Here is a 25360-nt window from a genome sequence, read left to right on the forward strand (position 1 = left end):
TATATACATTTCATAATCTTTTTTTTCTTTTTTAATTAGAAGAAAAACAATGTTAATGAAATAAAATATTATGAAAATTATATATTAGTTATTCAGAATTAAAATATTGCTGTGTAAAAGATTGTGTAAACTTTTTTAAAACCATTAAAAAAAAAAAAAAAAAATTCAGTAAACAATGTCATTCTGCTAATCAAATTAATCAGACACTTAAAAATGATCAATATTATTGTAAACATCATCAGTCAATGTCTGACATTTATAGAAATGCCAGCAAACTTCGAGGCTTGAAATGATCAGAAAGCAAACAGAAAAAACACTATAGCTACAACAAAATCCCTTACAACTATTGACCCTGTGGGAAAACATAAGTATTCTAAAGTGCGTTCCTGCGAAAACACCTGAGCATGTAAGCAAATAGGAATAAAATGAAATGGATAATTGAATCTTTCAGATTGTTTGCAGCTCCTCCACTGCAGGGCTCCTCCTCTTAATGAGCAGAGCGTGTGGTGACAAGGACACGGTTCATTATCACAGTCCCGACTCCACACACGAACACATGCACCGAAATCCAGCCCGGAGAAGATCACAGCTACTCGGCTCTTGCTTCACCCTCTTATCACATCATCCGAGACACAATTCTGCTTTTGAAGCGCAACTTCAGCGGCAGACTTCAATGCCTCCCATAGCCTGAAATAACTTCAGGGTAGCAATGATTTGAGAGCAAGGTTTTTTTTTTTTTGGTGGGGTGAAAGGCAGATGGAATAAATAGATATTGTATAAGGTCTGAAAGCAGACCGAGTCCTCCGAGTCCTGTACAGGAAGTAGGCTTCAGAAATAGACACCCTGGTTTTAATGCACTCTAAACAAAAGCTACTTTGCAGTGAGAGGATGGATGGAGATACACTCACATGAACATGTGGAGCTGCACTAACTTAATGCATCAATGATTCAATGGCTATAGAGAACAGACATCACTAAAAAGTCCTAAGGGAATGTCTGGCACTTTAACTGGCCTATTTTCAATCAATGCAAATTAGCAATAGTCAAATTCTTTGATGAAGTCATGCTGAATATGTGATTATAGTTAGCTTGTCAACATTAAAAATATTCATGGAATTAGATTGAATGGAAATCCATTTCAGAGATGAGGCAAGTTGTTACATTTTGATTAAATTATGTTTTTCAAGACATGAGAACATGCAATAAAATAGTAGGGCCGGGACACACACAAAAAAAATAAAATAAAATACAGATATTGATGCATTGCGAATTGAGAAATGATTCTGGATCAATTCTGAGATTTTCCGAATGCATCGCGATCATCTCTCGAATCAATTCTGAGCTCAGTTTTTAGAAACAGCCATACTCTGCTTGCTACCAATTCCTTACACACACCACTTAAATGGTCTATAAAATAATAATTCATAAAGTTCAATAAGGTTGAAGCGAATTACAAGGATGTTTGCAGTGGCTGTTTACTTTAATCTTGCATCATAAAAGCATTCTGAGGTGCAAGTACATTCTCAGACTCAGCCGAACACACGAGCACCAGGGTCGCGAGGTCTGTGGAACAAAAGTAGCCCAACTTTTCGTAACTTTTTCCATTGGGTGACCGAATTATCCACTGAATTTATATGTCAAGAGGGGTATTTTGGAGGTGTTGGAGAGTCAAAATCCTACGTTCATTGGGTGGAAATCAACCCGTGGAAAAAAATAAAAATTTACCCACAACTTAAAAGTAGCCCAATTCCGTTGGAAAAACGCTCCGTGGGAAAACTGCTTCAGTGCTCTTCTTCGTGAGCATTTGATAATATAATAATAATAATAATAATAATAATGTTTAATTTATATACCGCTTTTCCAGAGCTCAAAGTGCTTTAAAAACAAAGCATGAACACAAGAAAAGCACAGTACAATACAAAGAAGCAATACAGTATACATATCAAACGTCACAGATAATCATGGTATTGGAATTAAAATTATCTGACTAAAAGTCTGTGCAACAGGAGCAGTATTTGAGAATGCAGTTAAAAACTAGCCTAGAGCTCCATTTGCTGTTAAAATCTAAGCTCAGAATCAATTGAGAGAATCATGATGCATTCGGAAAATCTCAATTAAGTGATGCATCAATTTATTTGCCCAGCCCTATAAGATAGTAAGAACTGAATGTTTAACTACATAGAAAGCAACATATATTGAGCATAGCATTCTGTGTGAAACATTTGGCCATTAAAATGCATTGCCTATGCATTGCAATAAATCTCATTTGAAATTCACAAGCTAGCAATGAGGTTATTCAAAATGCAGTGCTTCCCACACATAGACTTTACTTGGGCGGGCCACCCACTTATAATAACGGCCGCCCAAGTATATTTGGAGACATTTTTGATTTGATTATTTTTATCCTCTTATACTTTTATATCCGCGCAAGATAATGAAACCATCCACGATCGATAAATTAGTCGTTTCATACCTGCTCGTTACGTGTGCGTCAGAACAGCGCTTCAGACTGCTTCAAAGTGATTCACAATCAATGAAAAGCGCAGATTTATGCCAAGCGATTGCTAATGAACTCAAGTTGATGAAATATTACAAAGTCTACTTTATGGCCTTTATATAAAATGTTTTAGACGATTGTAAGAATCTGAAGGTTCAGCCTGCAATAGTACAGACATTTCAAAATAAGAGTACCTGTGTATTTCAGGCTTGTTTATACTTAAAAGTCACACGCTAAGTTTTTTCTTTTTCTTTTGAGCATTATTGGTATTTTGGTTACACAAATTGTATTTAATTTGAATTCCATTTAATTCATAGTAAATTATTGTAGTCTCCCCCACAGGAAGAAAAGACTAAGAACATTATTTGACACATATATTATTCATTTTATAAATTTTACTAGTAAAATCTGTGTCCCATTCACTGAGAGAGACACTATATGACAGCAAGGAGAACACAGGAAAAGGTGAACCATTTAAATGCTGTAATTTTGCATAATTTACAATGCATAATAATGCATAATATTAGTATGTAATTAAGTGTAATATGCTATATAATTAAAATTAATTTCAATAAATAAAAATACTGTTAAAAATCACACATTATTTGTTTGTCACATGTAGTAGACCATTTTTGTGCCGTGGATAATAGGAGGATTTTTCGCCCGGCTACCACCGCAAGTATATTTCAAATCTGTGGGAAGCACTGAAATGTGTTGATCAATCTTTACATTTTTGTAGAAAAAAAAAAAAAAAAAGTGAAGCAGTGTTATTAACTAAAACTTGTTTTCATAATTGAAATAAAGCTTAAAGGGGTCATATCATGATCTGACTTTTACCCTTTTTAAGTGCTATAATTGTGTCTCTGGTGCATCTACCAGTAGTCTTGGTATACCCAGCCTGAACTGCCGGCGATTTGATTTCGCTCGGCAACTCAGTCTGGAAACCCGTACATTCACTTCTGCTGCACTGTTACACTTTTGCGGGAACCAATGACAGATGGGCTTATCCACCTTGCTCGCTATTGGCGGGTATAACACGATGACGATAGAGAAGCGACGGCAAGCAGCTTTCAAACTCTGATCTAACGTTACCCGTCTCTCGCACGACCGTCACTCCAAAATAACAATGCACAATCACAGTGATGCCGATTGTGTTAAGCATTTACCTTATCTGAGAGAAATGTAGCAGAGCGTTGATCTGACAGTCTCTTCATAGGAAGATTACAAACGGCGATTGATGACGCACAATGATTCTCTGCTATTATTTTGGTGGTTTGCTTCACGATGTGAGTACAGGACTCTTACTTCCCCTTGATGGTAGACAATATTTTTATTATTTGCTCTATATGTTTCGTCTCCCTGCTTCTTGAATCTCGCGCCGCCTGAGCTGACTGGAATTCTGTTTGGTTGTCATGACAATGACGTAGTTTAGTCTCGACGATGCTGAATGACTTCTTTAGTTAGCAAACAAATTGCTCGAAATACTGATCACTCATGTTTTTTTGTACAACCTGCAAAAATCACTCGATGCTGAATGAGACACGGTAAACCTGTCTGGAGTTTTCGCATCGCTCTGCAAAGTACGTCACCCGGATCGTTGATCTGATTGGTTGAAGGACTATCCAATTGCATGACTAATGCTCGTTGATCACACCTCTTGTGCAGTAGGAAATACATAGCAAACTCCCCAGACCAATGTTAAATTTTAAATTGAGCGTGGTCTGGTGATAGCCAGACTAATCTACCAGCACAGAAAATGTGAAAAAGGACAACCCAGTAACTTTATTTTGGTAAGCCTTTTTCTACAAGCATGTGGAAAATTGAGCCATTCTGATTTCACTCCCCTTGTGACGTAGGAAGGGGATCTTATTATATATTACCGCCCCCTGAATCTGTAAGTTTCCACCCACGGCCCTGCCATTGTTTTCGCACTTCACACACGTAACAGTTTAGCTACAACCCTGATCAAACACACCTGAATGTCTTCAGGATTACTAAAGCTACGTGAAGGAAGGCAAGTTGGGTTGGAGCAAAACTCTGCAGGACAGCAGCAGTCAAGAATGACGTCCCTGAGCTCGTGATATGTCTCAGCTATGTAAACATTATCACGGATCTGTTAACGGCTATAATAACAAACATATGAGTCTCCATAAACTCCTGGCATCTGAGCCACTAAGGATGCAGTGGTGTAATTTTATTTATGAAGGGAATGTGGCTAGATAAATTCATATACCAGTATGTGTAAGTCATTAACACTAGAATGCTTCACACGATCATCAGTAAAACACAGGATTTGCACAGAAATTGATTCTCAAAGATGGATCAATACCAACTGATCCAGTTTCATATATATTTATTTCATGATGTTTGCAAATTGTCTTCCTGAATGTGTTTAGTTAGCATGTTGCTAATGTACGGTTAAATGTGGCTAAAGTTACCATTGTTTCTTACTGTATTCACGGAGACCAGAGCCATGTCGTTATTCGAGTCTCTCCAACAGTGTAGCTTTAGCCACCTTATCCGTATCACGCTATCAAAATCATTCAGAATTGAATTTTAGCAAACATCCAGAAAATACATGTCATACCTCTGTTATATACTGCATCAAGAACAGTTAAATGATCCATTTTGTGAGTTATATTAGCTGTGTTAGCAGCTGTATTGCCTCAGTGTATTGGAATGACGAGCGAACTTGCGGGCGGTGAGCACGATCTCATTTGCATTTAAAGCAACCCACCCAAAAAAGGGCTTGATTTTGCCTCGCACCCAAACGGGGCAAATTTGACAAGCTATAATAAATGATCTGTGTGGTATTTTGAGCTGAAAATTCACAGACACATTCTGGGGACACCAGAGACTTATATTACATCTTGTCATAAGGGGCATAATAGGTCAGCTTTAAATAAAGTACAATTATTAGATTTAAAAAAAAAAAAAAACTACTTTGGCAACTAAATAAGTCGAAGCACTAAAATTACTAAAACTGAAATAAAAATATAGAACTCTCAATAGAAGTTAGAGCTGGGCGATATAACGAATGCTTTTGTCACGCGCATTTCGTCAGTAAAGCCGGTTCCCTGATTACCGCTAAATCGCCATCACCTGCTTTCAAATTGAGCGGCATTTAATAGACAGAGCCGTAGTTCACTGACAAGCCACGCAATATCGCGTTCAATATCGACGGCAATACATCTGCGATATGAACGTGATATTGCGTGGCTTGTAAGTGATCTATGGCTCTGTCTATTAAATGCTGTTCCATTTGAAAGCAGGTGATGGCGATCAGGGAACCGGCTTTACTGACGAAATGCGCATGACAAAAGCATTCGATATATCACCCAGCCCTAATAGAAGTACAAGCCAAAAGCCTAAATTCAGTCTGTTCATCATATAAAGCAATCAAGTCTCTTCAGAAAATTTGGACTAATCGCTCAATTTATATAGATTTGTTTTACGATCTCTTTATAAACTTTTTGAAGCATCAAAGTGTTTGTTGCATAGCTGTCTATAGAGGGACAGAAAGCTCTCAGATTTCACTTCATTTGTGTTTCGAAGATAAACGAAAGACTTACGGGTTTGGAACAACATGAGGGTGAGTAATTAATGACAGAGTTTTCATTTTTGGGTGAACTATCACTTTAAACCTTTGACGAAATGACAGCGAAACATTCAGATCTGCATCGTTGCTGCCGCTGATCCACAGAAAGCAGTTCTTATAGGTATTAAACAGCTTCACAAGTCTTTTCAACCACATTATTTCATTATTTCTGTGTTACAAATATTCATATCAAAGAAGTACTGGAATAAAAGTTTGGAACTTCAGATATAAACACTGATGTCTAAGGCAGAAATTAAACCTTTTGAAAGTAACTTGGCGCTTCAAATAACGATTTTATCGATTACATCGTTACACCACCAGATCATTCACACCAGTGAATCATTCAAGGGATTCGTTTAAATGCCGATTCATCCATTCATGAAACAAGTGAAGTCTTTATGAGTGAGCCATTGAATCGTTCATTCAAACCTATTTTTTTAGTAGTTCATTCAAATTAATTCAACATTTTTTTAAAACTGACTGCAGCAATTAACATTTTGTCAGAACTTCTAGTAAATAACATGTTATTTTGTTTAGTTTAAAAATCTTGGGAGAATTGCAATCTCTATTTTTGATTCTAAGTTTATCCAGAATTGTGCAGCTCTTTTGGACCGATTTTAAAACAATAGAAGTAGCCCTTTCCCTGTCCTCGTGGATGAAGTAGGTCAGAGATGGCATGCTTTGCCATGGGCATCCTTTGTGTTTGTTTGTTTCCTGCTCTGCACACACTTGCTCCAACAGTTGTTTCAGGCAAGTAGACGATCAAACCCCCAACAACCCCCCAGCTCCCATCACAAATACGGCATGACATGCGCTGCTATGACAAATTCAGCTGAATTTTAAATCCTGCTATATGGCACAAAAAAAAGAGAATCCACAGGCAGAGAATGAACATGCTCTGAGTGTCTTCCTGAAAAATGAACCAAAAGCTGAAGGCTGAAGCTTAATAATGGATGAACTTGAGAGCATTCTTCAAAAAAAAAAAAAAAAAAAAAAAAAAAAAAAACATTTATCCTTCCACTTTGACAGCCAAACAGAATCTGTTTGTATAAAGTTGATCTTGAGTCACAAGATTTTATTACACCATGATGATAATCTATTTAAACATTGTCTCATAAGCTACATTTTACACAGCAGCAGAATACGGTTGTCTTTTTTAGAGCACCAAATATGGTTATGTTCACCTCACACACAGTTCAGTTATAAACCAGAATGACAGCCACTTTTTATAACCATAATATACACAAAGTTGATTCCTTGCAAATTAGTGTATAAATCAACATTGGTATTATGGAGGACGCATTTATTGATATTTACTTGATACTTTCTACTTACTTTCTACTTTTTTATTTACTTTCTACTATATATATATATATTTTATAGGGTAGTTCACCCAAAAATGAAATTGATCCCATGATTTACTCATCCTCAAGCCATCCTAGCTGTATATGACTTTGTTCTTTTAGATGAATACAATCGGAATTTTAAATAATGTCCTGGCTCTTCCAAGCTTTATAATGGCAGTGAATAGAGGATCAGATTTAAGCCCAAAAAATGTACATCCATTCATCATAGAAGATATCCACACAGCTCCAGGGGTTAATAAAGGCCTTCTGAAGCGAAGCGATGTGTTTGTGTAAGAAAAATATCCATATTTAATACTTTAATAACTAAAATAAATAGTTTCCAACAGACAGCCAAACACATCAATTTAAGGCGAAAGAGTGAACTCTGACTTGATATAATGACGAATGTGGAAGGGCAGAGAAGAGAGCAAAACAAAACACCAGTCACCGGTCATTTTTAAAGTGAATTGTTGGAGGATTTCAATATAAGAGAAGAGGAGTTTGAGTTTGTTGCACAGCCCCATTTGTTTGAACAGTGAAAGGCGTCAAAGCTTACTCTACTCCGACATTGCATCAGGGGTTACTCTATTGGCGCAAGTCGACGCGTGTACTGCCGTCTGCCGGAAGCTAGTCATTTTAGTTTTAAAAGTTTTAAATATGGATATTTTTCTTACACAAATGCATCGCTTCACTTCAGAAGGCCTTTATTAACCTCTCGGAGCTGTGTGGATATCTTCTATGATGGATGGATGCACTTTTTGAGCTTCAAAATCTCTTCCTCTATTCACTGTCATTATAAAGCTTGGAAGAGCCAGGACATGATTTAATACAACTCTGATTATATTCATCTGAAAGAAGAAAGACATATACACATATGATGGCTTGAGGGCGAGTAAATCATGGGGTAATTTTCATTTTTGGGTGAACTATCCTTTTAAACTAGGTTTTTAAAAGATTGTTAATGTTATTGACCAAATACGGCTATCAGCCTCAAACACTGTCTGTGTAAATAAGTTTTAGGAGTTTAGAATTAATTTCTAAAGGAAATGTGCAAAAACTGATATCACTATGCTAGGTTGTTGTAAAAATTATTTGCAACAGCTACCTGCCACTACAAAGCTGCATTAACTAGTCTGAGTGGTTTGTCCCATTCATGATACTGGGCCGGCAAAGAGGCCGTCAGAATGTGCCTGATTAATGATTCTGTTTACCCACATTTCAGCGGTCTAAATCAGCCGACTTTGGCTGTGCTCTTGCTTCTGCTGCAGGAGCCGCTGCCGTTTGATTAAATCTGGAGTGGCCCCAACACAAGCTGAAAGACAGAGAGCAATGTGCCCCAGGAGAAGACACATCACATCTCACACAGCCTTTGTTCAGTCACTTTAACACGAGGCTGCATGGCAAGGCTGTGGCACTGAGGGCAAGGTTCAGAGGAAGCAGCCAATCAGGGCTCAGAGTTGGTCATGTGACATGGCAGTGTATACAGTCGGTCTGGTAATAATGTGCAGTGAGGAGAGAGACATCAGCAGACAAAAGAACTGGACTCTCACGTATCAGGTGATGTCACACTCAGATACAGGGACATTCCCACTTTTGACAAGCCTGTGGAAAAATCAGAGGGGATCAGAGGTAACCCAACACTCGTTCAATACAATGACTGAATAACATCTTGTGAACACAAAGCACTGAAACGGAGGAACCAAAAATCTAATTTTACCACTACAAGTGCTGCATCTGATATTACTTGGCCTTTGGTGGGGGCTTTTTATCCAAAGCACACTAACAGCAGGAAAAGAGCCCCTGGAGTAAGTTCAGCACTCGTCTCAATGGCAGCACAGTAATAGAGCAAGATTGTGATCTCAGTAACTCTAGTTCTCGGTCACGCCTACTAGAAGCACCAGTCTCAGCGTAACGTTCAGAATCTGGGCTGACAACACCATCACCACCCTGCATCTCATCACACATGTCACTCCAACCACAGGCAACACTTGTGGGCAAATTCTGCTTCTCTCGGCACATCTAACAGAGATTTCTCATCTGATGGCAAAGCAAACTTTAGAGCAATTTATTTGGCCCTAAATGTTACTTTTCACTTAACAGAATCGTATGTAGGAAATAAAGCTATATAGACTACAGTTCAAAAGTTTGGGGTAACTGCAATATTGTGAAACATTATTAATTTAAAATAGCAGTTCTCCATTTGAAAACATAAAAAATGTCATTTATTCCTGTGATGGTAAAGCTGAATTTTCAGCATCATTACTCTAGTCTTCAGAGTCACATGATCCTTCAAAAATCATTTTAATATGCTGATTTACTAATATTTATCCATTATTGACTAGTTGATGGCTTTTCTGAAGGACTAGTCAACTAGTTAATATTAAAGGGTTAGTTCACCCAAAAATGAAATTTCTGTCATTAAGTACTCAACCTCATGTCGTTCCACACCCGTAAGACCTTTGTTCATCTTCGGAACACAAATTAAGATATTTTTCAATAAATTAAGATATTGTTTGGACATAAACAAGGAAGCTTGCACTGAGTTCACTACGTATGACAACGGTTCAAATTGTTGAATAAAGTTATTTTTTTTGTTTTGTTTTTGCACACAAAAAGTATTCTTGTCGTTTCATAACATTAAGGTTGAACCACTGTAGTCACGTTGACTATTTTAACCATTTTTATCTGTCTTTCTGGACATCAAAGGGTGCAATGACGTTGATGCCTATGTGTGGATCAGATACCCTCAGATTTCATAAAAAATATCTTAAATTTGTGTTCCGAAGATGAATGAAGGTCTTATGGGTGTGGAACGACATGAGAATCTTTAGTTAATTTTTGGGTGAACTAACCCTTTAAGAAAGCCCTGATTCATTGGGTTAAATTAGGGTCAAAGTAATCTGTATTTATACTTTTAAATTTATATAGCAAAATGAATCAAAGAACATCTAGCAACAGAACATCAATGTTTGGATTCCCAGAGAACGCATGTCCTGATGAAATGTATTTGAATGCAATGCCAGTTTCTTTCAATAAATCAATAAATGCAATTGTACAAATTTAGGCTAAATATCTATAGATTTGTATGTAAAACTATCACAGTTCTAACAATAACCAGAGATGCAGATTATGCATAATAACAGGTGATCTAAAGTATTAAAGTAACGGTCTTAAAAATTCATTTCTGAAGATGGTGGTGAACACATTACAAAAGCTTTGCTCTGATGACTGTAGCGGCGGTGCTTTAAAAGGGATGGATTTAGAAACACCTTATGTGTGAGAGTGAAGATTACTGTTTCTGACAGTCTAACAGCACACTAAAATCCTCTCAGGCAGACATCAGAGAAAAGCAACAAAAAAACTAAAACTAAAATTAGAAAAGAAAAACTATTGAAGAAAATCTTCAAATTCTTTCTCTCTTTTTTTTTTAACCTTAAAATTCAAAGACTAAAAAGACCTTAAAAATCCACATCTGATTGTGGTGCAGTGACAGGTACATAATGCAGGCTTACTCTAATATAGCATCTCCCTACGGGACACATGGCCCGTTTTCCGATACCCACTGTACTGCTTCCTAGAACAAGCTCCATGTGCCAGTCTGATCCTTCCCGCTCAGTCTAACAGGCATTAAGACTCATGCCATCTCAGGTCCTGCTGGGAAGATTGTACGTATGACTCAATGTGATGTGCACACAAGTGATTTTTAGTCATACTTACTGATACAAAGAAAACCTTTAAGTGCTTATGCAACAAAATGAAGTACAAAATATATGCATTATGAGTGTAAATTATGTATTTTATTATTCTTGTTCAGCTAGATAGAGAATGAGTAGAAAAGAAGCTGTCACAAAAACCTCAAAGCAGCTAAAATGAGACAGCAGTACACAAAATATGCAGCATACAACCTTCCAAACTAAACTGTCAACTTTTAATACATCTGAATGTAAACCATCATTCAAAAGTTTGGAGTCAGCAAGATGATTTGTTTGAAAGAAATTAATACTTTTATTGAGCAAGGATGAATTACATTCATCAAAAATGACAGTAAAGACATTTATATTGGAATAAAAGATTTAAATTTCATATAAATGCTTTTGAACTTTCTATTTATCGAAAGAATCCCAAAACAATGTATCATGGTTTCCACAAAAACATTAAGCAGCACAACTGTTTTCCACATTGATAATAATAATTAGAAATGTTTCTTGAGCAGCAAATCAGCATCTTAGAATGATTTCTGAAGTATCATGTGACACTGAAGACAGGAGTAATGATGCTAAAAATTCAGCTTTGCCATCAGGAATATTTTAAATTTAAAATGGTATTTAAAATAGAAAACTTGTAATAATATTTCACAATATTACCATTTTTACTGTATTTTTGTATGCAGCCTTGGTGAGCATAAGATACTTTGGCTATTTCGAAAACAAAAATCTTACTTAATCTGATATGACTTGAAGGCAAGATTAGACTATCACATCTGTATATTTCCATTACATCACAACTAGCATTTAGACCGTGGCACTTCCGCAGTTCCTCAGCAATTAAGCAGCTTGGGAACACTTGAAAATGGTAATGAGGTCTTTCTTGATAGCTCTGCCTCTCATGGAGAAAAAACTTGAAGCTCAGAGTGAAACTAGGAGGCTTGTGTCCTTTTAAAGCAACCTAGACTAGCACACATCCATGTGGTGCTGACACAGTATCATTTTGTCTCCTTTAATTCTAGCATTAGCAATCATTCATGCGTTCTGCAGCCATTAAACGATCAGCCGCTGCTACCAAGTGTTCACACCACAAATTGAGCTGAGATCAATGCTGTTTGAGCCAACATGAAAACGTGTGAGTGCATCATTATCCGGAGGGATATTGGATTTATCAAATAGCTTTGTGCCACGTTTAGTGATGATGTGTTAAGCTGAAGACAGACAGATAGAAAGACAGATAAAAAAAGAAATACGTCTAGATCCAAAAATAAATGAGAGCTGCAATATTGACTAAAAGCAGTGCAGTCTCAAATGTATTCCATCTAGCGAGGTGGATAAAAGCTGAAGCTGACATGCAGAATATAAAAGATAGAGGCTATCCTGTCCGAGTGTGACATTAAGAGGCAGGGATCCTAAAAAAAAAGTCTTCTTAGATCTGAAGTGATGGCCTTGAATCAGAGTGGCATCGGTATTAATGTTTCATGGCATGAGCTGTGCTTCACAAAGTCATGAGTAGTGCACATCTACAGAATACACTCAAAACTTCATTCACAAAACCTCTTCCGAGGGCGCTTTCACACTTGGTTCTATTGCCTAGTCTGAACCTATGTTCAATCACGCCCCATTCCCCCCCACCGGATTGTGTTCACATGTTGGTAACGACGACACAGGAGAAGGCAGCAAAATGCATATCGTTGCTCACCTCACTCTTAAATTTTGGTTTTGTTTTCAAATCATAAGCACATAACGGCACTTGCTTCTATCTGCCGCGAATGTACCGCAAATGTAAATAATGCGGGACTGTCATCAATGCAGTTCACTTCCACGATTTAGTACAATTGTGTTTATATCAGCAGCTAACTGTACCAGAGTTCACATGAACCGTATCCCAGACCACAACCTTTTTTCACGGATGCGCACCAGAGTTCGGAAAACATGTGACTGCCCTACCACCTGACTGCTGCAGATTCATTTAGGAGTTGACAGTCTTGCCATAGAACTGCATAATTCCCAGCCAGAATCTGGCAGTAAGGTGTGGGAGTTCATTTTTAGTCCATCTCCTATCCTGAAAAGTCTGTCTTGCAGATATAGAATAAAAATGATGCCAGATTTTGTAAGATAAATTCTTCAAACAGTGGTACAAGGGAAGGTAGTGCTGGTCCTTCAAGAGTCACTCTCAATCTGTTTGTCTATAAAGCCTATAAAAAACAAAACAGGTATTCATATATTTCACAACTCTCTTGAGCTTGTGATTCTTATTAAGTGGGGGTCATGTTTAGGATTCTTTACCTAACCTAAGTCTCTGAGATCCTGACACCTTGCAGTTCTGGAAAATGGTGGTGCTGGAGACTACAGGCCCCGGTATACTTCAAACAAAGTTCTTTTTCATTCTTCGTTTAGGGGTAAAACGAAGTTCGAAATGCATGACCAGCGATATACTGTAAACGAACATCCAATGCTCCCCACACTGCTGAGAGCGACGGTTAGATGAATATGTACATATGTGCCGTGCACTTTCTTCTCAGTAACAAAATAAGACAACAAAAAGGGAAAACAGCAAGCATTTATTATAGAAAGCATAAGAAAAGTGTCTGATCATAACAACATGGGTATGTTAGCACGAGCTCTGCAAAGTAGCACTCGTCACGTCATGTCTTCATATAGCACTTTATTCAATATATTGCTTAAAATCAAGCAGCTTTACAGTATCAAACATGAAATACAGTGTCAGTGCCTCTTTTTTTTTTTTTTTTTTTACAAGCACAACTTTATTTTGTACTATAAAGCAGCTATCGATGTGTTCATGTTTTCACCCGCGGAGCTCTCACTCAACAAACTCAAACACACAAAATGAGTCAAAGACGCATTCGACGCGATTGAAGGCGGAGCGTTATCGTCACGGACCAATGGTAGTACGAAGGTGTTTTGCAGCTGGAGCAAACTTTTCCTGAGAGTTCGCTTTGGCAAGCCATTTCGAACTTCCAAAAAGAGCACAAAATGAACTTTGTTTTGGCCTGATTTTGTTCGAAATGACGTAACATTAGTTCATTCTTCGTTTTCGTTTGAAGTATACCGGGGCCTTAAAGGGTTCCTGATGGTTTCACACTTAATTTTTCACTTTAATTTTTTTTACAGTTAACATGTGTCTTTTCTTCTCCACCCGTTTTTGTCTGACCCTGCTGACCCACTGAGCATTTTGCTGCCCAATGGTCATGCTTGAACTTTGTAATTTCTAGTACTGCATTAGTATTGCATCCTTCTCATGGGCATTTAATAATTTTTGACTTTTCAGCCTGCGTTAAATCTCTTTTTTGGCTCATTTTGCCTGTAAAAGAAAACCTGCCTAATAATTATGCACATCTGAATATAAGACGTTTTTCACTTCCAGCATTCGCGAACAATTACACATCACTTATAAATGATTAAATACAAAATGAATAGCAGTTAAGATTAGTGTGGTTTGGAATTGGTAAAATGTGCTTGGAACAAAAATACGATTAAAAAAAAAAAAAAAAAAAAAAAAAATCGACTTGCGTAATAATTATGCACATGGATATAAAGCATATGTAATGTGCATAAATGTTTCACATTGTTGGCAAATGTTTACTATGTTACGAGATATATTTCAACATCTTACATTTTCTAAATGATTCCACATGTGTAATGGTGGGGATGTTCAATTATTTTAATCTGCTAAACTGTAACAATCATAGAAGTAGGCTTTTACGTCCAAGTTTTGAATGTGGCACGCCCATCAAAAGAGAGGATCAAAAAAAAGGATGGAAAATAGCCTATTACTTCTCAATTAGGATGTTTTTTAATAACATTATAAAGGAGACCTCAGAGAACATTATACATTTAAAAAAAAAAAAAAAAATGCAGTTCATGACCCATTTAAGAACTCTTTTTGATATATTGTCACTGTAACTTTCCCTGTCCGCTGCACTGATCATGTGGGATCCAAGTGGACAGCCCCCATGGTCCGTAAACAGTGCAAGCTGCTGACGGTGCAGTTTGGGGCAGTTCATTTAAAACAAAAGGCCTGTTGTTTCTGTACTGGCCCTACATTCGACTGCATGGAGGAGCTGCCTGCAAGCCCACTGTGGACATGCCCTTACCCCAGTGAAACAACTGCACTGCTGCTCATTTGAAATGGATGGCACCATAAAGCTGCATTGTCATCTCCTATCTGAGGCGGCCTATAGGTCACAGCAATAACTTCAGATCGGAAACCACAACAAATATTTATTACATTATGCAAATTAAAAAGATGCCAAGTTAAACAAAATTATCAGGGCGTTTACAGTAATCAATGCGTTTGGGCTCAAGGAAATGTGCAAGTCTGCACTAAGGCTATTGGAATATCATCTACAGCACATAAATCTCACTCTCCCTGTCCTGTTAGAGAGATTGATCAGCAACATTGATCTTTTGTCTCCCTATGTTGGTTGATTTATGAGGCAGTGAACAGGAGAGTCCTTCCATGGAGAGACATGCTGTTTGCAGTTCCTTTAGCCTGCGTGCTGAACAGTTGGAGCTGCCGCTACAATACTATCCTCTGAACTGATCCGGCCCCTCCTCCACCACTCTGAGCTTGTCTGTGTGTGTGTGTTTGTGTGTGTCTGTGTGTAGAGGAAGACCTGGCAATGAAAAGAGATGAAACCCAACAGCGGCAGCTTGGGAGAATGACTTCAGAGCAGGTTGATATCAGCGCAACTCATAATACATGCATATGCAGGGGGACAAGGCTCATCTTTAGCTCTTACTAACACGGCTAAACGTAACAATCACATGAAGCATAATAAAGCATACCTTTCAGCTCAAATCAGCATAAGCTCCACACAGGATGCATAGCATCTTCAGAGGAAGGGAACTAATCTGGAGATGAATAACCACAACTGGGAATGGAAATATATACAGCTCCAAGCATATGGATTTCTAATACACGTGTGTGGGTGTGGGTGTGTGTGGTCGGTGTGCACAAATAAAAGCACAGAGTCAGGCGGGACTGTGCCAGCATGCAAAAGGGTGTGTGTGTGTGTGTGTGTGTGTGTGTGTGTGTGTGTGTGTGTGTGTGTGTTCATGTGTGTGAACTGACAGTAATGCTCTACAGCAGAGGCTCTCAACGGGTGGGTCGCTGATTTGTTCTGATAAGGTTGTGGGCAGCAGGGGAGGAAAAATTGCATATGCAAATAAATATAATTAACCATAATATTCCTAATATATTAGAAGGGAGAAAACACTTCCCAAAAGGTTATGCATTCAGTTAAACTTAATTTTTGTTTTGCACAAATTGCTCTGTCACCTGGTAGAATTGAATCTGTTTAATTTGGCTTTCTGTCAAATAAAATATAATAATAAAATAAAATAATTTTAACATTTAAAACTATGATAAAATTAAGTGGATTTACATTACATTTAAATTTAATTATTTAGCAGATGCTTTTATCCAAAGCAACATACAAATGAGGAGAACTATAGAAGAATAGAATTTTAGAACAATAGAATCTTCATTCATTCATTTTTTATTAATGGCGATACATTACAAAATGGCAGATAAAGTACCTATATACTGGTATAGGAGTTAAATAAGTATGCACAATTAAATACCTAATATTACCTACATTTTTAGAATTTAAAATAACTTGTCTATTTGAATATATTTTGAAATGTAATTTATTCCTGTGATGGCAAAACAAATCTCAGCATCATTACTCCAGTCTTCAGTGTCACATGATCCTTCAGAAATTATTCTGATATGCTGATTTGGTGTTCAAAAAACTATTATTATTATTAATGTTGAAAACGGTTAATATTTTTGAGGAAACTGTGATTTTATTTTCCCCAGGATTTTTAATATATAGAAAGTTCAAAAGAACAGTAACTAAGTTTATAACTGTCACTTTTGATCAATTTAATGCATTTTTACTGAATAAAACTTAATTTCTTTCAAAAGATAATCTTATACTGTACTTTTGAATACATATAGTGCATCCCTAAACAACATGCTCATCCTCAAAACCATGAACAAAACTACACAAAGTACAAGAAAACACTCAGACTCAAGTCTACATATAATACAGTGAGGTTCACAAGCAACATGGATAAACATGGTTAAATTCAGTGTTCAGTGACCAGTCACTAAAGCTGCAGAGAGCATGAAACCCTCAAAATCCAATTAAGCCAACAGCAATAGTATGAGAAGCATTCAACAGTACAGTTACTCAGGGTAAAATCACCATCCAGAGCATATTTCCTTCTATCGACACCTTCAGTAGGATGTTCTTTCCAAAGAGACACCATAGTGGAGGTTAAAGTGGTCACAGTACCAAAATTTCAGTAGTCAGTACCAATACCAGAAAAATTTCACAGTTCTCGGTACCAATTTTTGGTACCAGAGAAAAAAAACTGTTGAATTAAGTACTAGGGCTGCACGATATATCGCATGAGATTGTCACGCGCATTTCGTCAGTAAAGCTGGTTCCCTGATTACCGCTAAATCGCCATCACCTGCTTTCAAATGGAGCGGCATTTAATAGACATTGCGTAGCTTGTCAGTGAACTACGGCTCTATCGCGTTCATTATCAAAGGCGATTCATCTGCCCATTAAATATGGTCAATCCATGTCAGCATGAAAAACTAAACTTGTATTCAGATTGTGAATGGGTGATAAACAGAAAGCCAGAGGAGAGCCTCCCTTTATAATAACTAGGCTGTCAATTTCTAAAGTGCAAGCTCACTGAATTCTGCACTCTTGCGAAAACTCCCATTATGATTAAAAAAAAAAAAAAACTGTCTTTATACAACGAATCTCTCATTTACATGATTTCAGCGGTGTTTAGCAGATTCTGACTACTTACTAGCACCTGATAGGCCATTGCATTAAAATGCTCAACAGATATGAGTACCAACTGGTATCAGTACGTTTGACAACCTTACTGGAGGTTCATGACCACACACTCATCCTCAAGGACACGATGAACCAATAAAGATGTCATTAAGCTCACACATCTCCAACTGTATCACTATATAATCTGATCAACTACAATCATTTCAAACCATTTTTAAGACTCCAGATCCATTCATATAGGTCTACGAACACAGCACATGTATGTTCAAATCGATTTGCCATGGTACCCTGGCAAGTGTGTTTCCATGGAAACAAGTCAGCCCATAGCCTATTCCATAGACGTGAGTCAGGGAAGCACTTGGTTTGAACAAAATTAAAATGGAAATGATGACCCATGTCATGAGCACTGAAACAGAAGCACATCTCCATGGGCTAATCCAGGGGAAAAATCTTTATTTCAGTTACCCATGATGCCTCTCTCTGATGACTGGTAATAGCTTGGAGACGTGGAGCATCGACTGAGAAACCCTAGTGTGATCTTTGCATTCAGGGTCAGTCGATTACAACGATAGTACTTTCATCCTCATCTGTAACAGCACGTTCAACCTGCAGAAGATCACTGTTCCAACCTGGTGGTCTGCTCCATTCATCAGGTCAATCCCAGCCATTTATCATCGCTCCAACACTAAAACCATCATCCAACACCTTTAAGTCATAAAACAATTACACTACTGCTCCGAAACATCCGCTGTAAAATACTCAAGATGTGACATCTTCAGAACACAATCATCATCTATGCAAATGCAAAGATGTGTCTTAAAAAAATAAAGGTTCCAAATGGAGGTCTTCACACCAATGCCATAGAAGAACCATTTTGGGTTCACCAAAAAAAAAAAAAAACACCTTTCAGGGAGTAGTTCTTAAAGGGTTAGTTCACCCAAAAATGAAAATTCTGTCATTAATTACTCACCCTCATGTCGTTCCAAATCCGTAAGACCTTCGTTCATCTTCGGAACACAAATTAAGATATTTTTGAAAAATTCGAGAGGTCTATGAGTCATCCATAGACAGCAATATAATCACCACTTTCAAGGTCCAGAAAGGTACTAAAGACATCGTTAAAACCGTCAACGTGACTGCAGTGGTTCAACCTTAATTTTATGAAGCGATGAGAATACTTTTTTTGAGCAAAAAAACAAAAGGAAAATAAAAACTTTAAATCAACAATCGGTTCTCTTCCTTGTCATTATCCATGCGCAGGTGACGCATTAAGCACAGTGAAGGCTTCAGTATTTATGTCCAAACGCCACTCGGTGTTGGCCAAAGAAGCACATGAGAGCAGTACGACACATGTGTGTGATGCTGACACAGGAGCCTGCCAATAATGAATCCGCGTTCTGACGTAGAACCTGGAAGCACTGGACATAAACAACGTATGAGAATTACACAGAAGAGAAGAAATTGTTGAATAAAGTTGTTATTTTTGTTTTGTTTTTGCGCACAAAAAGTATTCTCATCGCTTCATAAAATTAAGGTTGAACCATTGCAGTCACGTCGGCTGTTTTAAATATGTCTTTAGTACTGTTCTGGACCTTGAAAGTGGTGATTATATTGCTGTCTATGGACGAGTCATACACCTGTCAGATTTTATCAAAAATATCTTAATTTGTGTTTCAAAGATGAACGAAGGTCTTACGGGTGTGGAACGACATGAGGATGAGTAATAAATGACAGAAATTTAATTATTGGGTGAACTAACACTTTAAAAGAACTATTTTTTTCTTAGTGTGAAGAACTTTTTAATACTTGGAAAGGTTCCATGGATGTTAAATTTCAAAGTTCTTCAAGGAACCATAGATGCCAACAAAAACGTGTATGTGGCATGCAATAGAAATAAGTTCAATCCACTTATGTCTATACCAAAATAAAAATAAAAATCCTGTTAACTGCTTCTATATCTCATATTCATCTGAAATAAGTCAAACGTCAGTTTTAGACGTGTGCTCTGATCCACATCATGAATCAAGCATGATGGGCATGTTCACCTCCCAAACTCCTATTTGTCTTGACAGAGTGACTTTGACTGGTCAATTCCAGTACTTTACTGATTGATCCAAAGCTAAAAATAACTGAAACCATCCTGCAACATCATTTCATCATGTTGACAGTCACCCACATCACAATAAATCAAAAACATGACTTCATCTTCTATGCAAATGCAAAGACATGTTATGTTACAAGCAAACACAAAGTCTACAGCATTCAGTTCACACACTATGTCTACTGAAAATACTCCAATTGTATTTACAACTCATTGTCAACCTGTGCTAGGACTTCCATGATGTGCATCAGATCACACGTTGAGTGTTCATCTCCCATTTTGCCATCCTTCATGCCAGAGTGCAATTCCAGCACTTTACAACTGAAACAAAGCTAAAAAGAACTGAAACCATCATGCAACACCATTTCATCGCCGATACTTGCTTTAAAACACCTTCTGCACAAGGACCATGACCTCATCATCTATGCAAATGCAAAGACATGTACAGATTCTACAACAATCATACAACACAATGTCTATTGAAAAAATACTCCAACTGTATGTACAACTCATTGACAACCACTTTCACAACCATCTAGAAGTGAGTTAGACCATCAAACATCTGTGTTGCAACGTGTGATGTGATGCACACCATGAATCAAGCATAGCAGTCTTACCAGAGTGATCTGCTGGTCCTCCACCGTTGGCGAAGAGGGCAGAGTACAGGTGAGGGTATGTCTTCTCCAGGGCCACACAGAGCTCCAGGAAATGGTCGCTCTGCTTGTTCATGAGCATCTTCAGAAGCTGGTCCACTTTCTCGGCGCTGGAGGAGCAGTTTTGGTCCAGCTCGAAGGCTTCCTGTTCACTGAGGCTTCCCGATTTACTCAGCAGCTCTATCAGCCGGTCTGCATCCGTGATGGACTCCAGTAAGTTCTGGTGGTACTGGTGTAGTAACTCTTTGTGCTTGGGCTCCATTGCAGTTTCTACAGTTCCCTAGCTAACTAGCTAGCTCCGTGCTATCGCCGTAGACCCGTTTCCCCTCACACAAACCCGATGAATGCAGCAGCAACTTCTCTCTATCCGCTCACTTGTAGGATTTGAGCCACGGCGCCATGAGATGCGATGGCTTAATCAAGCGGGTTTTCATTACAAACAGCAGAAAGGCACAGAAGCCATGTTTGTTGCCTGAGGCTGTTGACTGCACTAAACAGCGAGACATTTCTCCGGATCACTTACGTGAGGCAACTTCGTCTATTTTTCCCTGCGCTTCCGAGGAGAGCATGTTCATCCGCGTTTATAGTTTCTTCTTGGCCATTTATTTGGCGCTGTGCGGACTCAAGTGTGAGCAAAAGTAGCGCAACTCTTCTAGCGTTCCCTACTCAAACTGTACGCTCCGCCATGTCTCGGTATCTCAGCAGCTGCTGCCTGCTGTCAATCAACTTCCCGTGCAATGTCCATATTTGGTAAAGTAGGCGGGGATTTGTCCGAGACACACCTGGTTTTCTCCAATGGGCGTGCACTACTGTTCAAAATTTCGGGCAAAAAGGGATACACAGTTATGAAGATGATGCATCATGACATAACAAGTGCAAGGGGATTTTACTCTGGAACATGTGCTGTACAACGCCGACTGTTTGCCTGTGATTTTTTTTGTAAATGACTGTGCTAGTTTGTGATTTTATTAGTCACAATATCTAATAAATACATGAATACTAGCCATTGGTGCTCACTGATACATGAGAGATAAATATCAAATGAAACAACAAAATATTGCAAGGCATTCATGTGGTTAAGCGTAAAAAGCCTTTCATGAATTGGGCTAAGTCCTTAAAACGTGGTTGTGTTGCTTTAATTACTTCAGCCCAGTTCATTAAAGGCTTTTTATGCTTAATCACGTGAGTGCCTTGCAATATTTTGTTGTTTCATTTGATATTTACATAAATAAGGCTACATTTTAAAAAATGTGAATTTGGTGTTTGTAGCTGATCTAAAAAGGTTATCAAGCCTCAAGGCAGTATGAATAGATCACTGTAACAGTGCCATAAATGTAGTCATTGTACAAGTGTAAGCAAATATGTTGAATGCTAGAATAAAAGATCCTCTGTGTTCTTCCATATATTTATAATTGTCTGTCATTTCTGGACAGTCTTTATTAAAGTGGCATAGACAAGTTTTATAAAAAAAGTTACACTTTATTTTGCAGTTCTTACATGTTTATATATAATTACTATACTACTATTAATAAACAATTTATAAATTAGCCATGGTTTTATTATAGTAAAATCATGTTTTTTTGGCGTACAATTTTTATAACCACATCAATAGCATAGTTAAACTATGATTTTTGTAGCAAAACCATGGTTAATTTGTGGTTATCATGAAACACAATAATCATATATATATATATATATATATATATATATTTTTTTTTTTTTTTTTTTTTTTTTTTTTGTAGTAAAACCATGGTTCATTTTTGTAAGGGAATTACATACAAAAAAAAAAAAAAGAAAGAAAAAAGTTTAGTATTTCTTCATTACTGAAGTATTAAATACATATTAGGCCTACTGTAAAATAAAGCGTGACCTACACTGCAAAGAAAAAAATCCTTACTCAGTATTTTTGTCTGTTCAGTACAAAAATGTAAAAGTTCTTAAATCAAAATAGCTACATTTACTTGAGAAGCAAAATGACTCAAGATATTAAATCTTGTTTTCTGAAAAAGGTATCATAATTAAGTGAGCTTATGCTTAAAACAGGAAAAAATATCTGTAAGAAAAATACAGTACATTCAATTTTCTGAGATTTATATTACATGAACAAACCTCAACTCATGTTCTTGATTTTTCCTCAGTTCTGGATAGCATGTGAAAAATGATCCCTATATGATTTATCTTCTACTGTCACTGTATATTTAATATCAGCCATATGACCAGCATTACATTTCTGATTTATGGCTTTGTGGAACATCCATGATGCTCAAAATTCACATTATCATGCTGGAAGCCAGCAGCAGAGAGAGCTGAAAGAGTGTTTGCACATCTTCATTAGATGACTTACATCATTAGCAGCAGTTCAGACTGCTTTATTGATGAAGAACTAAGGTTATGTGGAGTTCACAGGCTATAAGAGGCCACGCAGCTGGGTTTTTTTACATTGTAACGAAAAGAAGATTACTAAGTATGTGGTCAATTTTCAGTTAGCCTACCTCAAACATGCAACAAGAGATAAACATGGGATTAAAACAGACTGAGTCATTTTATTGGACTAGCAAAGCAGATAAAAAGGAAAGGATATTTGTCTGACACATGCAAACATGATGAACTAATGAACTATCAGTTCTCACGGCACCTCTCTGTAGTCTACTTAAGCAATTGATTTTATTTCTGCAAATGTTATGCAAGACTTAACAGAGTGTGCAGTAACGTTTGGAGAAATCTGCAATCTTTTAAAGTCGGCATGAAATGGAAGCTGCAATAGTCTTTTCTTTTTTACTGAAGTACATCCGAGTGAAAAAAAAAAAGTTGATTGGATGAGTGACAGGTTGTCCCGCCCTTGAGCCAGTAAACACAGAGCTACGACATCTACATACCACCTGACCACTGCAGATTTAAGGTGTGTTCGACTTGAAGCGGCGCTGTGCAGACCGATCGGTGTATGACATCAAATTACCGCAAGAAGGATTCGAAAGCATACGGAGCGACTGCTGTAGATTCATTTAGGCTTGATAGTGGTGCCATAGAAACGCAAAATTCCCAGTCTAAGGATGTGAATAGCTCCGAATATAATGTCACGTGTTGTCATCTCAAGATTACGTTAATTACACGGTGGCATGAATGCAACATTATTTACCGTAATTACAAAATGGCGTCAATGCAGTTTTTAGCGCCTCAGGCGACCCGAGTTCGATTCCCGGCTCGAGGTCCCGTTCCTTTCTTTACACCCCGTGTTTTCCTGTCTGACTGTCCTCCAATAAAGCCATGAAAAGGCCAAAATATAACTTTTTTTTCTTTTTTTTAGCCCAACAAATGCTGCAATAATCCATTTAAAACAACAACAATTGTCAATTTTTATTTTATGGTTTTATAGTAACGTTAAAGGTGCAGTATGTAATAATTTTGTCTGCTCGAGGTCACTAGAAGCCTATTCAAAACAAAGGCCAAGTTTGAGAGCGGAATCTTGGGATATGTGGTCTCCACTTCAACGGACGGTGCCAAAGAATAGGGATAGGACTCAGGAAGAAATCATGTTCATAGATGCGATTATTAATGTTACTGTAGTATGAAGCAGAGCAGGACTGAGTATTGTGGGTGCTGAATGCGGCTGCTGGAGCGATTGATCAACACATGCCACGAGCAGCGGAACTTTTATTATGCCACAGTCGCCGGCGCTGCTTCCACTTTTCCGGTCATGAGTATGAGCAAAGACTATAGAATAACACAAGACGTGGCACTCATAATGTTTTGAATGGGAGAAAGTGTAACGTGCAATATGGCGGAATAAGTCCCGCCTTCTAAATAAGAGCCAATCGCCGTCTGGTAAAGTCATCGCATCACTGCAGCGGCCGTTAGAAGCACTGGTTTCTATAGAAAAAGTCAGACGCGCGCCTCCAAAATGAGGCACAAGAGACACGCATTTAGATCTGCGCATTAGCTTGATCCAGCATAAAAATACTTTTTTTTTTGTCATGATTCCAGCGTTTGGAAAAAAAAAAAAAAAATGAGACAGTTGTTGTCAGATTTCATTGGTGATTCAAATATGAAATTTAATCGAAAGCTTGGCAAACAGCTTTGGAGCTGCATGATGCCCAGGATGCCCGAGAGGCGTTTCAAAGATGGCCGCCGAGTGAAATGACTTGTCTTAAAAGGGACTTTGGTATGAGGTAACGCAGCTCTGTTTATCATATTAGATACATTTGAGTGTGTTGAAAATTATGTTATAACATTACTCTGTGCATTTGCTCGGTGGCTGCTGTAAGACACTTGTTGCACACTGCAGTAAGCTAGATCGATTTTAGAAAATATTAATCTGATTATGCTATGTTAGCTACTTGACAAAATATTGATTTTCTCTGAGGCATGGTAAAGCATGGTACTCACAAAAAATCAATAAAAATAGATTTAAACAATAAGATTAAACATGTTAACAATTCGTTTTCTGTCTATAAATATATCAAAACAGATGTCCCCTTGTCTATTAAAACGTGTAATATATTAAAGCGTCTTTGGTGTTTCCATGGTTTCTACAAAATAAAACCGGAAACCGAGGGTAACGCTGGTATGACGCAATTGACAGGCGACTCCTCACACGTCCCGGAGCCTTGGTT

At 37.6% G+C, this 25360-nt stretch overlaps 1 protein-coding gene across 9 annotated transcripts in view; it reads right to left on the reverse strand.

Moving 5' to 3' along the window:
- The window catches only part of dlg5a (discs, large homolog 5a (Drosophila)), a 71631-nt gene extending 50023 nt beyond the window's left edge, over positions 1-21608 (reverse strand). For 7 of the 9 annotated variants that reach the window (XM_067385892.1, XM_067385891.1, XM_067385890.1 and 4 more), the window contains exon 1: positions 20715-21607. In XM_067385892.1, the coding sequence (XP_067241993.1) occupies positions 20715-21012 (298 nt within the window). In that variant the 5' untranslated portion in view covers positions 21013-21607. Of the gene's footprint in view, positions 1-20714 lie in introns of all 9 variants that reach the window. The other 2 variants (XR_010895192.1, XM_067385888.1) reach the window with 1 other exon arrangement.
- Positions 21609-25360: the final 3752 nt, after the last annotated feature.

This window comes from Chanodichthys erythropterus, chromosome 5 (assembly GCF_024489055.1).
Source record: "Chanodichthys erythropterus isolate Z2021 chromosome 5, ASM2448905v1, whole genome shotgun sequence".
Classification (NCBI taxonomy): Eukaryota; Metazoa; Chordata; class Actinopteri; order Cypriniformes; family Xenocyprididae; genus Chanodichthys; species Chanodichthys erythropterus.